Below are 17,550 nucleotides of genomic sequence, written 5' to 3' on the forward strand. Positions count from 1 at the left end.
TTCAGAATTTAGAAAATCTAATTCATTATGGAAGACTCTGACCAATCAAAGGTCATTTCAGACCAGATCAAGTGAGGAAAAACAGGGTTTGAATCCCACGCGAAGCCAAAAGTCTGTCTTTTATCAGACTTGACATGCATGCATAAAGAGGGTTATTGGAAAAGAGAGTGGAGTGCTGCAGGAGGAGGGCAGTCTATTTTCAAATTTTGGTGGGGTTGTTTTTCTTTTTGTATATTTCTGCCTACTTGTGCTTAAATGCTCTATTAAGTTTAATAATATATGTTTCTGTGTCTAGGCAGTAAAGGCAACTTGAACTTATGGCTTGAACTGTTTCCCACTCTTATAAATCAAAGCAGCTTTCTGCGTATTTTGTATTTCAACATTTACATTTGAACTCTCATTACAATTATACTTACTCGATAAAAAGACTCCCACGGCGCTAGCAACTAAAATAAATGTGCTCAGCTATATATCTTCTAAATGAAATGTTTATTTTTTTTACATTTTAGGCAGTACTGTCATTACCAACCTCTGCAGAACCGTGCCGTCTGCTTTAAGATGTGCTGCGGCCAAATCCAACCACAAATAGAGCTGAGATGCTCACAAAGACAGCAATACGCTGCGAAGCCGCTGTGATTAGATGCCTTTGTTATTCTTGCATATTTTCCAATTCATTTTCTGACAAAGACCATAAGCCTCTGAACATCCTGCGTGGACTGAAATGATTATTTCGACAACGTTCTCCCAAGCACTTTTCCAGTTTTTGCTCATGGTAGTATTTTTCTATTCTCTCACCTGCTTTGATGGGCTCACTGTCTGGGGCTGTGCCAGGAGCTCCAGGTGGAGATGGGGAGGAGGTGGGGGGCAGGGTATGAGGTTTGTCTCCTTCTTGAGGACGACTCTTAGAGGTCTCAATGCCTTTGACCCTCCTGGCGTGTCGGTTCCCCTTGTAGTGGGCTTCGGCCTGGCTCTGAAGAAGAGCATGGATAGGAAAAGAAGTTTATTTAATTAGTATGCACCAATGCCAAGATGCCCAGGTAGACAACAGGGTGGAATTAGACTCAACATGACACCTGGCATGCATGCATGCCATTATGACAGCATGTTATTTAATATACTCTGGGGACTAAAGTCATGATGAGCAGCAGGCAGTGAACAGAGAGATAGATTACATGCAAGATAACAAAACAGATGATATGATGTGATGACAGACATCTTCAGAACTGCCTGCTCCTTTGTCCCTTAGTCATCTTTTTGTCAGATTTTTTGAATTAAGAATAAATTATGATGGACTATATTGAAACAGTAACTATACAGGTGTTGTAGATCATCATCATCAGCACATATCAGCACTTGGCCACAGCTTTCATGTCTGTTGAACTCAGGGTCAGTAGACTGCCACATCTGCTGGGAGGGCTCATTAGTCCATTTCTATCCCTACCTTAACCGCTAGAATATACATATTGCAGAATACTCATCATCCATTTGGGGTGAAATTTCTGACTTCAATCCTTGCCAGTGGAGTGGACGCAATCCAAATATACATACTGCCCAGCATGAAAGTCGTTGTCTGTAATAACTGGCAGGAAAGACAAAATGGGGATCCGCATGCTGAGCCTGCATTCCAGCAAAGACAAAAAATGCTGCAGAGATTTATTATGGAAGCTACTGTGTCTAATCTCCTGATGACATGCTATCTACTCACTAATGTATTTCCTCACAGAGTAAACAAGTGAGTTATTTGTGAAGAGAATATGGGACATTATGGGAGTCTGTTTCTAGCTTCTGTGTTACTGCACAGATGTTTGTAAGTCAGGAACAATGTGGCAGATGTTATGCAGGGTTGCTATACATAGCTGTCTGACTTCACAGTATGGTGACTATAAAATCAAAACACGTCATTTCACAGGCTCACTGGCTCACCCCCCCCCCCCCCCCCCCCCCCCCCCCCACCCACACACACACACACACACACACAAATATAAGTTTATGGCCTTTGTTTCCCCATCACCCCTTTATTACAGTATGTGTCCAACTATGAAAAAATGAGCAGCTCCTTGCTGATACAGACACATTCACTCAGTTGAGTGAACTGATGTGGCGTGGCACGTGTGGTGTCGGCCAAATGATTGTATCAAGGGACCAATGATGAAGATATTTATTAAGTAGCAGGATTACAGTTAGTTGCCAGGGATGAGTCGCTGACAGCTGCCATGAAGGGCTCTGGGAATTTGACTGACGCTTAGGACATCACACTGACCACAGGCTCAAGTGTGGCGATAGACTGGCTCGGCAAAGCAGGCAGGGGGTGATGAGTAATGTTACAGAGCCTCGTCGTCTATATTTGCTTTCTGTGTGTGTGTGTGTCTGGCAGCATCAAGCACACAAGCTGGCATGGCAAACCTTGGGCACTGGCTGCTGTAAGTAAGAAGATCACATGTTTCTCTTAAACCACGATGACACACCAGGCTGTAACTGTACCCTGTCAGAGGGGTCTTAAGGACCTGCACTTGCAAAGCCTGCAGATCAAGGTGGAGAGAGGGGGCAGAAGGGGGTGGAGGTAGAGACTGCTGAAAGAGAAGTGATCTCTCATGATGAAGAGGGGAATGTGGGGGGGATTAAAAGGTATATGGCAGTACATCACAAAGCGGGCACAAAGGTTTTCTTGACTTCTCCCAGCAAGTCAAAGGGATCAGCTACCAGGCAGCTGAGTGTCACCGTGAGGTCCTGATGGAGAGGGAGGGAGCACAGGGAACTACAAGACAAGGAAGGTAAATTAAAAAAGATGCACTGAGAATGGGAAGCTTTATAAAGAGAGACGAATCTCTGAAAATAGAAAAACTGCACCACAACAGTTTGTGATGCATGTGTTTCATTATGCAGCGAGTTTAAAGTGAACAATTGCTTTCCCAAATGATTATCATTCTGAGGGGGGGGATATAAAAGCATAGCTATTGCAGAGCTGGAGTTCCAAAAGGAGAAAGAGGAAGGAAGAAAAAAAAAAGGGAGACAAAACACAAGCAAGAAGTGGAGTGAATATGGTTGAACAAAACACGACGTGAGCAGCGAGGAAGAAAAGTAGGGGATGAAAATAAGAGATGCATATCAGCACACTGCAGCAGTTGTGACGCTGGTCAATGCAGCTCCATAGAGCCTGTGATGTCACTAATGCAGCATGCCATCAAGGTTATTCTGCATAAACCACCATTTAGTACCTTACATAGTCACACACAATGCAGAGACAATGTCTTCCCCCCCCCCCAAAAAAAAATCCTTTCCTCCTGTCCCTCCCCTTCAAGTCTCCTCTCTACCACTTTCCCAAGATGCACTGGGGCTGTCAGAGCCAGACACTAATCCATGCCCTTGACGAATGCATCTTATAATAAGTAGTGGCAGGCAATTTTAGGCATTTCCACACTGTAAATAATGCAGCACGAGAGAGGGAGACATCTAGAAAGATGGGGAAAAGGTTGCTTAGAGAGAGACAGGCAAAAGAAGAGCGAGGCACATTAGAGAGCGATCACATGGGATGAAAAAAATGATGGTTAGAATGATGCACAAAATGAGGGGAACATGGGTGGAAGAAAATTGGTAAACTGTGATTTAAAAAAAAAAGAAAAGACAAATACAACGATTGTGACACAATAAGCTCCTAAAAATGTACTCCTCACATATGGCAGATAAAGGATGAGAATGTCAACACCAAGGTCAGTGCCCGAACTGGAAAACAAGGCTGGGAACGCAACCTCAGATTCAGAGAGTGTTTCTCTCTGAATTATCTTCATCCATTAAATATTCATTTGAATTTGATGTAAAAACAAAAAAGTGTGGGTGGGGAGTCACAAGTGGGACTTTTTTTTTTTTCCCAGCCAAACTTTGGAAGAAAACACAACACACAGTTGCATAGTTTAACATGTTTTGCAGTATGTTAATAAATATCTATGCTTTGAAATGTATTCTATTTCAGTTTACATGGATCTGGAAAATATATGTTTTTCATTTGGCTTTCATTTAGCCAGGAAGAGTGTTCAGGGCCAACATATGCAGCACTGTTGTAATATTCCTTTACATTGCCCTCCTGGCCAGGTCTGGATTAACAATGACTTACTAACAAAACTTTTACCCAATTAAAGGGCCAGTTCGTACCCAACTTAAGTTTACGTGTTATATTCCTTTGTTGCCCCAACTCTCTTTGCAGTGGCACTGCAAGAGTCTTCACTGGGCTTAATTGCTGATTGTCTACACTTGATGAGGTGTGGATAAAGGCATTCCCGAGGTCAGCTGGGATTGGAGACTTCCCTTCTTGATAAACCTCATTATGCTCTCTGGGCTGTATTTTTTAGCTGAGAGTTTTCAGTACAATAATTTAAAATAAAACCAATGTTTCTACAAATTCTGGTGTCAGTTTTTACTTTATGTTGCGGCTTTTGAGTCGGGTCACAACACATATTTTACTTGGCTTGTAGTGTTGTTTATCCGTTTAAGTTGTTTTGGTGTAAGCTGCCCGGTTTTTATTATATTAGTTGTAGAAACACTCGTGACATGTGTTTTATGGTGCTCTAAACAAGATTTAAATACATCTGAAAAACACAGCAGCAATGTATTTTTCCAATAATCACTCCAATAAAAATCTGAAAATGTTGTGGTTATGCAGGAGCTCTTTTCTCTTTTTCCAAACTACACCCACCATGCAGGTTCTGTATCCACCTACCCAGGACGAGAGGTATATTGATGCTGTATTTTTTTTTTTAAGTGTATTTTTCTGGTGCTCTGGCCAGCAAAATACTCATCTGGTTCTATTATATTCCAGAGAAAGCAGACATCTCTACAGCCTGATACCTCCCAAACTTGGCAGCACACACCACTGCACTAAACACTATGATACAGTACTAGGGGAAAGAGAGTCACCTTTCCCTGAGCCGAGAAGATCATGGCCAGATATCACTCTCAAGTTGACGTCAGTGAACGGCAAAGAGCAGAATTGAATCTCTGACAGGTAAAGTATAGGACACTGATGTAAAGAGTATACCTCATTCATGCACTGCACATGGTCTTCAGACAGAAGTGCACTTCCTTGTATACTGCTAAAGAATTGAGCCTGTTTTGGTTAAATTTCAAGCTTCATATGATTGCAAAAATACAGCAGGTTAAATTCGGTGTCTTCTTTTTCTTTAAGAAATATTTAATAAATATTTCTTTATCAAATATTTAAAGTCTTCAGATTCTTCATTGATTCACTGCCCTAACTTCATACAAAAGGACACGTCTTAAGTAAAGAAGCCAGTATTGGCTCTCCATTCTTGGGTCTTAAAAGTATTTTCATTATATAAACATCTCTAGCTAACTGTTTCCTGTTGCTTGTGAAGACATACAGGATAGAACTCAGCTAAGAGAAGGTTCGTGATTACAGCTTTGCAGCTCCCTGACCACACGGAAACCATGATTGTAGATCTGATGAGTATATATAGCACCGACCCACTCCTTAATGTTGTGTATTGTGGATGGATGAACGCCCTGGCCCTGAAGTCTGCAACACTGAATAGGGTGTATCACAGCCAAATTATACGCTATACACATGACATTTGGTACTGATTTTGTCATGAGTCTATCCTATTTGTTTACACAGAAAAAGAAAAGACTGGAAAATGTTTGGCATCACGACTCATAAAATGCTTCCATATGATTTTTGCTTTCATTAATTTGTCATCAGTCAGGTATGCGAGTTGCCCAGGGCTATAATGTGCAAATAAATTCCAATTAGGAGCTTAGATAAACATCTCCATAGAGACAAATTGAAAAGCACTGATAGCACTATACAAATTCAAAAGAGACTCTTCTTTCATAACAATTCATGTGTTCATAGTCATTTAAGATCTTAATCAAACTTATCAGTGCTGATGAACAAAAGAAAATCAGGATTTTTATTACTCGCTCAGAGATTCATCATCATCATCATCATCATCATCATCATCATCATCATCATCACTTAAGCCTCTGTGCCGCAGTGCACTACTTTACTCTACACTGCCTTAAAACAAATTCAATTCCAGTGGGGTCACAACTGCCAAAACATAATCCAAACATATGCAACACATCCTCTTTGTCAGTTTCCTCTTTCAGGGGAGCAAACCAGGACAAACAGTCCTCTAAAACACAGCATATTCAATGCCATAAAGAAAATGAAGACAAGATGAGAGACAATGATGCCGTATGTGTGTGTTGTCATTCAAATATTTACCTCTGAGTTGAAGCGGATCTGGCAGACGTTACAGGAGATGACTGGCCGCTTGGTCTTGACCAGAGGAACCCCAAAGGTGTGGTTAATCACAGCCTTCTGCACCGGATCCATCTGCCAGAGTGGAAGACAGAGAGCAGAAATCTGTTAGGCATATAATTCGTACTCTGCCGGTCTGCGCTAGAAGTCCTGGTGCCACAGGTGGATAGGCCAGGCTCCCACAATTGCAAGAGACAGAGTCTAAATGGCCACATGCAGGGTGCATAAAGTTCAAAGATAAAGAGTGTTTACAGAGTCTGTTCAGTCATGTCTGTATTTCTTTTTAGCAAACGGTGGTCAGCAGTGTTGACAGTTTGTTGCTACAACCGAGGCACCTGTTGCATCCCCAAGATTAGGCATCTGATGGTTCTAGATCCTCACTAGACTGTAGCATCATGCTGTCCCTGTGCTAATTGTTTCAGCTGGGATGTCCATCATCTATGTGGTGCTAAGCACCTTGTATAAATTTAACCAACTTGCTTAGCAGCCCTCCAGTGTGTGAGCGGTTAAGCTGTCCATATAAATTCTGTCCCAGACACAAAAGACCCTCCCAGTACTAACGGGCTGAAAGAGCTACAATCCAAATATTTGTTTGTGTTTGAAGCTGAATTTATCAAGCAATCACTGTTAGTTGACCTTAGCATTACTCTGGATTCAGTGGCCGGCTTATATTTCAACCTCAGACAATTGTCTAGAGCTAAAGTAAGCAACATTTATAAACAAAGACTGATGTAGCAATGTGCGGGTATGCTAAAAGAATGAAGCAAAACAAGCTGTGGCCTGAAGAACAAAAGGCTACAAGGCCTCGTGTTTTGAAGTCATAAAGCAGTCTAATGCAAGCATATTGCAGTGCTGGGTAGATGCAACATAACTCAGTTTTGATCCATTACTGCATTTTGGGCTATTTACCAAACTCTTCTTGAAGCTATCTTACACTCAGAGGCACAGTCTCATCTACTATAGAAGCAGCTTAATGTCCTCAGGAGTGATAGAGAGAAAAGAGGGGCTAAAATGAATATTGTCATAACTTAGGCTCAAATAACTTTTTTTTTTTTCCTTTCTTCTTTTTTTTTTTTGCATAGTGCTTGTTACTTAGCAACTCCCAACGAAAAGGAACCCGGAATAAAAAAGAATGAAAGATAAGGGGAGGAGCCCCATGACATTTATCTGTGTGGCTGGAAGGCACAGAAACGTACCATCTGGAGGAGAGAGTGAGAGAAAGAAGAGCAAGAAAATACTGAAGAAGTTACTGAGGGAAAAATTAAAAGGGCCCAGTGAGTGAGAGTCAGAGGGAGAGAGAAAGAGAAAGAGGCCCGGGCCGGACATCCTCACATTACATATTCTTATCTCTTTTCTACGTTCCAAGACTCTCTCTGTTTCTCTCCCCAGAAACGCTACAAAGAAAGCTCTGCTGCTGCTGTTGCTGTGAACTCTGATTAATAGGGAGGGCTGGGGTGTGGGTGTGGGTGGAAGATATATTGAACAATTACAAATGTTTACTGTCTGAACATCTAAACAACAAGAACTACACATTAGCCAGCTGAAACCAGCACAAGTTTCCACACCAGGACTGCATTAAGCTCTCCATTCACATCAACAAGCAACCCAATGTTTTATCAAATCCCTCCAAAGTGTGAAAGAAACAAATGGGTCCTCAACTCCCTTCTCTGGGTGTCCACAGTGTGACCCCATCTACATTAAGTTTAACAAGAGTTTGAATCTGCATGGTGGAGTAACTGTATGACTCACTGGCTTCTCCCCCAGTCAGTCCAGCATTCTGGGTGTGGGTCACTTATGACCCATCCAGTTAATTCAGCTGTTGAAAACACAGTCCAGCTGCCAGCAAACCTTTCTGGAATGTTGCTCGGATGGTGTCTTATCCAAACGCTCTCCAAAAACATGTTCTCATGAAATAGGAGGAGAGCGCTATGATGTAACTGCAGAGGGATTTTCCAAAACTCACTCACATGATTTTGACAACATCCATAACTGTATTTCTTCATTAACAACTTTAAAAATCTAGAAGTAAATTAAAAAGTCTGCAGTTATCCGGGGAAATGATGGAAAATTTCATGTTGCTGTGGAGCCGTGTGTGAATGTGGTGAGCACTCTGGCAGAGGTAAGCAAACCACACGGCCCACTGACTTTAGCACAACTCATCATGTCAACAGCTCCAAGAAGCCTTGAAACACAAAACACCCAAAGACCATTTGAGCATCACCGGACACTGCACAGTGACACACATCCTAACTCCCCAACATCTTCTTTTCTGGAGTTTATATTCATCTTTTTCCTACATCTCTCACTTTCTCCCCGTTCTTTAATCTTTTTTGTTCTTTCTTAGTTACTCTTTCTTCAGTTTGTTTGATCATCTCTCTGAATTTAAGTGTTTGGAACGGTTAAAACCCACCAGGGGAGAATGCACCACACCATGACTCTCAGTAGAGCCATTGTGACAGTCACAGGAAGGTCCACACTGTGCCAGATGAAAACAGCCTTTGAAGCACAAAGTCTGCATTACTTTTGAGCCGTGCTTAGTTTAAGACACAGTTGGGTAGAAAAAAATGTGAAAAGCTCTAAGAATTTTAGATGCTTACCTTCAGCTCCTCTTTGTCTGTAGAAGATTGAAGCTGCATTGGTCCTCCTGTGTGTGCACTGCTGGCCGAGGTATGTGTTTGGGTCTCAGCATGTGCAAGACTCAGAGTGTGTGGTGCACTTCCCTCACTCATTCAGCCTGCTGGTGGGTAGTCAATGCTGAATACAGACTAGCTCAGAAAACCAGAGCTTATGCCCAGTGAAGCATTGCAAGCTAAAATATCTTTGTTTTCTTCTCCTTTTAGCACACAGTCTGCTTCTTTTTTGAGATGCTTTAAGAGAAATCTCTCCCTTCTTTTCTTTTTTTTTCAACAGATGACCTAACAAGTGCCTGTCCCTTTTTTCAGTCTCCTCCTCCTCTCCTCTCAACTACTTTCTCTCGCTGCCTCACGCTCCACTGTAATGCATTTCCCTCTCTGCTTTCCAGTTTTCTCCTCCCTCTCCCTCTTCCCCATGGCCTGTGAGTCTGCCCATGTGCACCCAGGATTTTGTGTCCTACTGCCCTCCTGCCAAACTCTCCCAGAAGTTTGCATTAGCCTTGGTATGGATATTGGTAACAATTTACTGATACCAGTGCTGTTATCATACTGTAGGTCAAGTTTTTTGATGATTTACTTCTTGAAATTAGGCTTTCTTTAGGTTTTCAGTGTAAACTCACCGTTGTTTTTTCTACCTCTGAGTCTGAGCACAGGTTTCAAATGACTCAGGTGTGCAAAAGCTCCAATGCCATGTCTTTTTTTTTTTTTGCAGCTAGGCAAAAAAAACCTGCCAGCATTAATAAAAGGAAAAGATAAGCTGGGAGACCTACACTTCTCATGGATTGGACAAAGTGGAGCAGGATCACAATTCACAATGTGTACCATTTAGATAATGAGCTATTAGTTATGTCTTGCTGCACTTGCTGCACTGCTGTGAAAGATGACCTGTGATGTCTGAAATTACTTTTAGGAGCGAGAAAAGATATAGATGGTAGTTAAGCTTCAACAAGTGCACATGATTATATTGCATAAAAATCCCTGATTATGTAGCCCCAGCAAGCAGTGCAGGTGGCACAACTCAGAGTTTTATGAGCATGTGTCTGTATCAGCTAATGCAGATAAATAATTCAGCCTCGTGACTGTCTGCAGGCACATTGCACAAGACGGGCAGGTGGAGGACAAATCACATTAAAGGGCTATTAAAGCTGTATATGGCTTTAGGAGAGGCCATTCCTCTGCTATGGGGCTAATAACCCTCAATGTGAAGTAGAGCCTCATTAAGACTGTACAAACTCAGCACAGATCACTTATTAAGGCAGAATGATGGAACAACTAGCTGCCAGCTCACTGCAGGGTCATTTCTCAAAGTTTTTGCTGCTACAGTTCTGTGTCTTCATTGAGATATTTTGTGGATCCAAACGTGACGCTGTGCATTGGCGCAGAAAAGCACCAGGAAACATCTAAAACACTTGAAATATTATGTGAAATAACCCCAGTTCAGCCTAACAAGCTATTAAAAAAAAACAGTAGCAGTAAGCAATGTAAATGGAGCTGCAGACAGTTACTCTCTTCCTCTAGATCTTCCTGTATAAATGTACTCAAATTCACAACACTAAATTGAACATAACACAACTCTGGGAAAGCTAAGGGCTACGATATCCCAGCAAAACATCACGGCAGAGCCTTAATTTGTGGCAACCAAAGCAGTTTCCTTATTTTCAGCATTTTCACACCATATGTGTCCCAATTTAATAAAATCTGAGACTGTGTCACACACTTCAGGCAACAGAAGCTCTTCTTCTAAACCTGTAAGTGAAATAGGAACTTTGCTTTTATGAGTATGCCAGCCATTTCTCCGTGGTTTTGAATGTATTGTGTATACTATGAGTATGGAGTAATGCTGTAAGGTCAGAATGCCCTTACAGCTTCTCTTATGGCCCCATCTCCTGGCCACAGAGCTGTAAAACAGCACTCAGGGTTTCCTCGCAGTCATCAGCAGGAACACCTATTAACATCCACAGCGTCCCTGTGGGCCTCCATACGTAGTTAACGTTCTGAAGAGGAGGATGGGGGGGCAGATGGATGTTACAGAATGAGCAAGAGGAAATCCAGAAGGAGTGTTGCAAAGACGGTAAGACAAAAAAACAAACAAACAAAAAAAAAAACAAGGACAAATGATTTTTGGGCTGTGCTAACAGAGGCAAGAATGGAAACTGAGTGCCTGCATAATATCAGTATCTCTGTTAATCCATGTCTGCTGGGTGTAGTGCAGTTTGGTAGTGAAAATGCTTCCACTTATGCCATGGTCCATTGAGGCCTATTAAAATGACTATATTGTTAAAATGTGTTTAAGAGTGTCTGGACTCCTGTTACTATCCCAGAAGGGCCATGCACAGTCAAAGCTCATGCTGGATATTTCCAATTAGTGAAACATTATTATGTTGTCTTGTTGCAGACTGCAGCTAAATATACCAGGGTGACACACAACCCCGTTGGTCCAGAAATAGCATTGCCCCAGTAGAGTACATATACAGCTCAGTGAATTTACATACTGCTGATGAGAAATGTGTTGACATTGTTCAGCAGAGTCTGAAGGAGCAGGTGCCACATTATGCTGAGTTGGTAAAATGGTAAATGTCTCTATGGTGTAAGCTAAAACGCCTGGGGAAGAAGGAACAGGAAGACTCCTCTCCTCCAAAAAAAAGAAAAAAAAATACTACATCAAACAAACTGTGGTGTTTGATGTTGTTAGTTATAGGGATGGCCTTAAAACTGTTCTTTAATTATACGGCTTTGATTTTAAGAATGAGGCCCATAAAATAGCCCCGATTCCTTAATATATGGCTTAGCAGACATTTTTAATCTAGATATGGCAGCAAGACTCAAGATTTTAAACATATCTTAAATCTAACTAATGCATTTAAAACTGTATGCTACACAAAGAATACTGCATGTTAGAGCATAAAGGAGATAACCTCCTGCACCCAGTGCACTGTGTGCCATGCGTTTTTTTTCTCACTGCAGTCAATGGCTTAAAAGACTGCAGTGTTTGTGTTTGTTGTGTGCATCAACTCTTACCGTATTGAAGTTGTGGAAGAGGCTCATGCTGTGTGGAGGAGGTGGGGTCTCCACTGGGAACTGCAGGAAGGGCTTCATGTCCAAGTGGGGTTGGATCACTGTGGGGGTCCGTAAGAATGCCGGCACTGCTGCCCCAGCCCGATTGATGCCTCCTAAACACAGAAAGAGCCCGAGATACATAAGTATGCATGGTATTTACTAGCATTTGTGATACCAGGCTTGGGGCTGTGTTTACTCAAATGTGTGACAGAGAATTTAGACAGTGTCTTTAACTGGTATATTATGCCTAAAGAATACAAATTAAAGCAAGGCATACAGGGGAAAAAACCCAACATGTGTATCTTTAGCAGATTGTGTACGGTTGTTCTCTGGAATGTGCAGCTGAATTCCAAAAAGCACAATAAGACATAATTATACAGCAAAAGCAATTATCTCTCTGTGGACAGAACAAAGCTATGTGAGGCCCCAGAGAAGCATACAGTTTCTGCACTGTGAGGAAAAAGATGCACTTTTCATTGATTGCTGTGGACAGACACTCTGGTTTTCCAGACATATTGGCAAGACTGAATCTCCTAATCTCCGTTGCTATAATAAATATGGAGTGATATTGCAGGTTTTGTGGACTTTGCATAATTCAGATTACTGAAACAGGAATGCCATAAAGAAGAAAAGGATGCCGCAGAGGGAGAGGGGATTCCTCTTATCCACCTGTTTGCCAGTGTACTCTCTTCTTCTCGCCTCTCCTGGGACACATCTGCAGCTTGAGGATAATGAGTTCCATCTCAGGCTGTGTTGCTTTATGTCATCCTGTGTTGTGCACTACAGTTGGATCACTTAGTTGTGTCTAATTATAGTATGAACGAAAGAAGTACCACATACTTTCTTTGACTGGGATTTTACAGGAATTGAAAGGCACAGTCACTTAAGAACACCACTGCAAGGGTACCCTTGCACACAAAAAGAGACACGTGCGCGCGCGCACACACACACACACACCAATGTGCACTAAGCCAATATTTAATTCTCTGATAAAAAACATGTGAGGCTGTCTTAATGATACGCAGCTTCCTATTCTCACCATTGCTCCCATCTGCCTTCTCTTCCTTTTCCTCCTTATTCCCTCTCGTCTCCTCTCTAACCTCCGTCAAGGATGATAGTGATGGGGCCCAAACAGCAAAACTCAGCCTCAGCAAGCTCTTAGATTAAGCCTCTTAATATCCTCAACTGGATTTCTATGGCTTTCAAATTCCTCAGAGACTTAAAGCTCTGCCGCTCTCCTTTTTGGGATTGCTCTAAGCTACTTTTTTGCTCTGTTACTTGCTATCCCTAACTGTGCTTCCTACAGCAGTGCATTTCTACCTTCCTCCACACTTTCACATGCTAATTTGGGCATTATTTGACACCTCTGCGTTTTCATCAAGCTTTATGTCAACTGAATGTAATCAGAGAAAATAATACGACTGCTGCATGGAAGAATATGTTACCAGATGGAGTCACCGAAGTTTGGATTAGAGAGAGTGGGACAGAAAAGGATAAGAAAGAGAAAAAGGGATTGACTTTGCCGGGCTGGAGTGAAAGTGCTGTCTCAGCTGCCTTCTGCTACGCATCTGTAGGCCTCGAGGTGCAGAGGACTGCATCATTACCTCTGTTTAGGCATTTAAGTTTTCTACACTAAACAAACCAAAAATATACGGATGAAAACTCATGTATATTATTTTTACAACATGTGAAACAAGTTTGAGGCTTCTTGCTTGCTCGTTTTCCAGCTGGTGTAGTCTGACTCAGCAATCCTGAACTCCACTTTCATAAAACAAAAGCTACGTTTTAACATAGCTTTAAAAAAGTGAAGGGTTTTGAGTGTTGCTCCTAATTAAATATGCACACTTGCAAATTTATCAGAAGAACAAATATGCAGATTTTAGTCTTTTAATCTAAACTCCTAAATGCAGTTTGTTCTGATGACAGAAAATTGGAGGTGACTGATGAATGCAGTTTGTCCTTTATCGGGACTGCGGCACTAAAAACTACGCCTAATACAGTGCTTCTACACCACGTGTATCATGGCACTATACCATGTGTTAAAATGTGGTCTGCTTTAGCATCTTTGCAAAAGCACCCGTGTGAATGTGTGTTTTGCTTGTATGGAGTGACACTCTGCTAGCTAAAACTGCACAGTAGTAATGTTTGCAGCTCCCCATTGAGTCTGTCCTTGAACACTGAGACCGTTACTGGCAGCGGGTCAGGCAGCATCTGGCAGGCTTACAGAGAGATTGGCTGAGTGGAGAGCAAAACGTGTTTCTGCAGCAGCACCAGGAGCTGAAATTTGAGGAAGTGAATGGAGCTGAAGACCAGACAGGAGTGAGGAGAGCAGTTGTCCCTTGAGCCCAGAACATGTGTGCGTTTGTTATAATGCATAAATCAGTGTGCGGCTGCAGCATATATTTACCCCATTAATTTAATCTCTCTTTGGGGATCTCCTATAATGTTAATTGAACACATTGCAGTGAAGGAATACGACAAATGCACAAATGCAAATTCCCACTGTGACCTGCACAAATGTTTGTGCATTGCATGTGCAGTCTGTAGATAACTGAGTGGTCCCACTTGGCTCATAATGAACAAATCTCAGTGAAGTCAGAGCTAATAAAACAATAAATTGTAACTATTTCTAATGCCAAGAACTCTTCTCTAACAGCTTCTGTGCAAATACTACACATAAATTTGATTTCCTGCTTTTCTGTTTTTGACAAAAATAACTGCTGTTTAGTTGTAGACCATGGACTAACAGAGGAGGCAGTTTGGCTGTCTGTGACTGGCATTTTACAGTATTTTCTATTATGCTAATGACTAAAAGAAAAATAAATCAATTCACTTTAAAGCACAGAAGTCCTTGACAGTTCATGAAATAACTTATGTGCAGCCCTGAGTAAAACGAATTACAGAATGCACAAAGAAACTGTTTTGTGATAACAAAACAGTTTACTTTGCTCAACGTATTCTGATATTCCCTAACTCAGTACTCCCTAGTGGCTGTTGGAGCCTGATCTGTGTGGGTTTATGTGTGGCAGAAACTGACAGACAGGGCAGTCTGGAAGAGCTGAGAGAACTCAGACAGTGATTTGGATGTTGTTAAACCCTCTGACACGCCAGGAATCCTACCAGGCTCACAGGGGCCATAATCAGAGCTCATAAACAGCCTGTGGGACACTGCCAGAAGGCTTGGTGTTACAGGCTTGTTTGAAGTGTGTTTTTGCATGAGGGTTTATTATTCACTTGTTGTGAGGACCACTGTGAGTTCTGGACTTTGATTAGAATATTGAATTAGGTTTAGGTTATGACCAGTACTGAGGCCAAGAGGAAGCGTGAAAATAAGGGTCACCTCCAGTAGTTTTATGTGCCTCTAAGTACAATACAAAAAATGCTCAGATAGCCATGCTTACACTGTATCTGCATGTCAAAGTGTCAAGATACTGAGCCCCTAAACTGTCCCCCATTCATCCATCAGATGGGAGTTTATGCATGCTACTTAGAGAAGCACTGAAATGCATAGAAATAAAGGATTATATCAATGGGTGAATGTAGCTTGTAGCAAAAAGTGTTGTAATAAGTGCTGTGAGTGCTCAGTTAGCGCAGAAATGTGCTATGTAAATACCTGTCCATTTACCATTCCATTTATGCATGCACACTAATAAATGATCCTCCGTCCTATTTCTCCACGTGACACACTTAATCCCTGTGCCTGTCTCTAGGTTTGAACAAGTGGAGGCAAAACAGAAAATAAAAGTAAAGCACACATAATGGATGGGTCACCAGAGCATTTATTTATGTAGTTACTGTCTCTCTTTTGTGTTCCCCGTGCCTGCATCTCCTACTTCATGCAAGAATTATGATACAGTGCACTAATGTAAAGATTGTGAAGCAAAAACATCAGAAGCTAAGAGTCAATCAATCGAAAAGGAAAACACAATCCTTAAGGATGAGGATTTTGATGTGAGAAGCATTGTTGTACGTATTATAAAATGTAAAATGCAAATGTAAAATGTGTCTGAGTATATTAAGCTCATCCAAGGCTTTGTTTACTCCAACGAATGAAGAAAAAAAAAAAGCTGGTTTGGTAAGAATCTTTTGAGAAAACATCATCGTGTGTTTTTCTTGCCTGTTCTGCTAGACAAAGAGCTGTTTCTAGAATCTAGGCTAAGAGAATCTTTTCATGTCTTGAGATTATCTAACAGGCTATGTAGATTGTGCCACAGTGTGTTCAGCCTTCTTTCCCATGGGCGTTGGATGCATTCAGGAGAGAACAATGGGAGCAGGGTAGTTGGCACCAGCCATGCTGGATGGCCACAGATGTGCCAGGGTTATTGGCAGCGGGGGCAGGGAGAAGGAGGTAGTAACATTGAGGATGCCAACTTGCCCTTCTGCTGGGCTGTGAGGCTGGCACCTGTCCTCCTCATTGCCCAAAGGGAATGGAGACATCAGAACTTGTTTGATGCGGGAACATAACCATCAAATGCGTAAGTCTGGATGCATAGCACCTGATGACTGAGAGCAATCAAATGTAACGACAAGTAAGAAAACTCTTTTGGGATCTCAACATTTTATGTGAAGAAGTAAATTCAGTGGTGAACTGTGAGGCATTTTATTGACCTACTGTGTGTATGTGGTGCATTGAGATTTCAGATTAACCACTGGTTGTAAATTCTGAAATAAATAAATAAAAACTAACAAACAAAAAAAAAAAAAGCCTCTGCCTTTACTGAAAGAACTCTGATTCAGCAACATGATTTAAAGAGAGTGGGGCTCCATGAGGTGTTCACCACAGACTTCTACTGTAGAAACACCATTTGTGGCTCATCAGTCCCAGTCAGTTCAGAAGATGGTTTATGCCTGAAAATTGACTAAATTATGACAGATTTGCATACTGGAGATGCCCTGCTATTTTCACAACCAGTGAAAAGGAGAATTGTAGTGACCTTAATTACTGTCTTATTCAGTGACGTGCGGTGAGGGTCGTGACTGGTGAGGCACTGACGTCATCACATCAGATTTACAAACATATAGCTTATTCACCATTTGATTGGCAACAGTTGTTTTGTTTAACATTAACATAGTCTGAAGCAAACCTTTTAGCTCCGGTGTTGGTCTTCCTTTAATTATTATCTTCTGCTTCGATTGAAAGTCCAGTTTAGAAAATTCTTTCAGTTGAGTTATGTAATCTTCCATGTTGAACATAAGGCCAAGCAACAGGAAAAACTAACTGGCCTTGCTAACTGTTTATGGTAGCTTGCCACCGAGGAGTCGTAGAGTCCCTGGGATCACCAGCGCCCCCTACCATGAGGCACGAGAACTGCGTGCCTCACCTAGTGTCTCTTCGCAGCAGTTTCATGATCGCTCAACACAAGAATGCATTACACACACATACAGTTGTTAATGAAAAAAAAAAAAACTGTGCATTATATACACCAGCTAAAATATAGAAATTTAGTTCATATAGTAAAAGTGTTAGAACATTTTAATAGCCACATGCAAAGGGAAAGTAATCCGGTCTCACTGCATAGCATGCCAGCACAGTTAGTAGTCATTGGCAATGACTATACTGAGCCGCACCACGGATTGCGCAATCCG

General features: G+C 41.7%; 1 protein-coding gene across 2 annotated transcripts in view; it reads right to left on the bottom strand.

Annotated features, from left to right (window-relative positions):
• znf385a (zinc finger protein 385A) overlaps positions 1–17,550 on the bottom strand; it is a 60,999-nt gene that overhangs the window by 13,633 nt on the left and 29,816 nt on the right. For both annotated transcript variants that reach the window (XM_030734182.1, XM_030734183.1), the window contains exons 2-4: positions 11,926–12,077; positions 6,239–6,349; positions 796–970 (exon numbers count right to left, since the gene is read on the bottom strand). In XM_030734182.1, the coding sequence (XP_030590042.1) occupies positions 796–970; positions 6,239–6,349; positions 11,926–12,077 (438 nt within the window). The remainder of the gene's footprint in view (positions 1–795; positions 971–6,238; positions 6,350–11,925; positions 12,078–17,550) is intronic.

This window comes from Archocentrus centrarchus, chromosome 7 (genome assembly GCF_007364275.1).
Source record: "Archocentrus centrarchus isolate MPI-CPG fArcCen1 chromosome 7, fArcCen1, whole genome shotgun sequence".
NCBI lineage: Eukaryota > Metazoa > Chordata > Actinopteri > Cichliformes > Cichlidae > Archocentrus > Archocentrus centrarchus.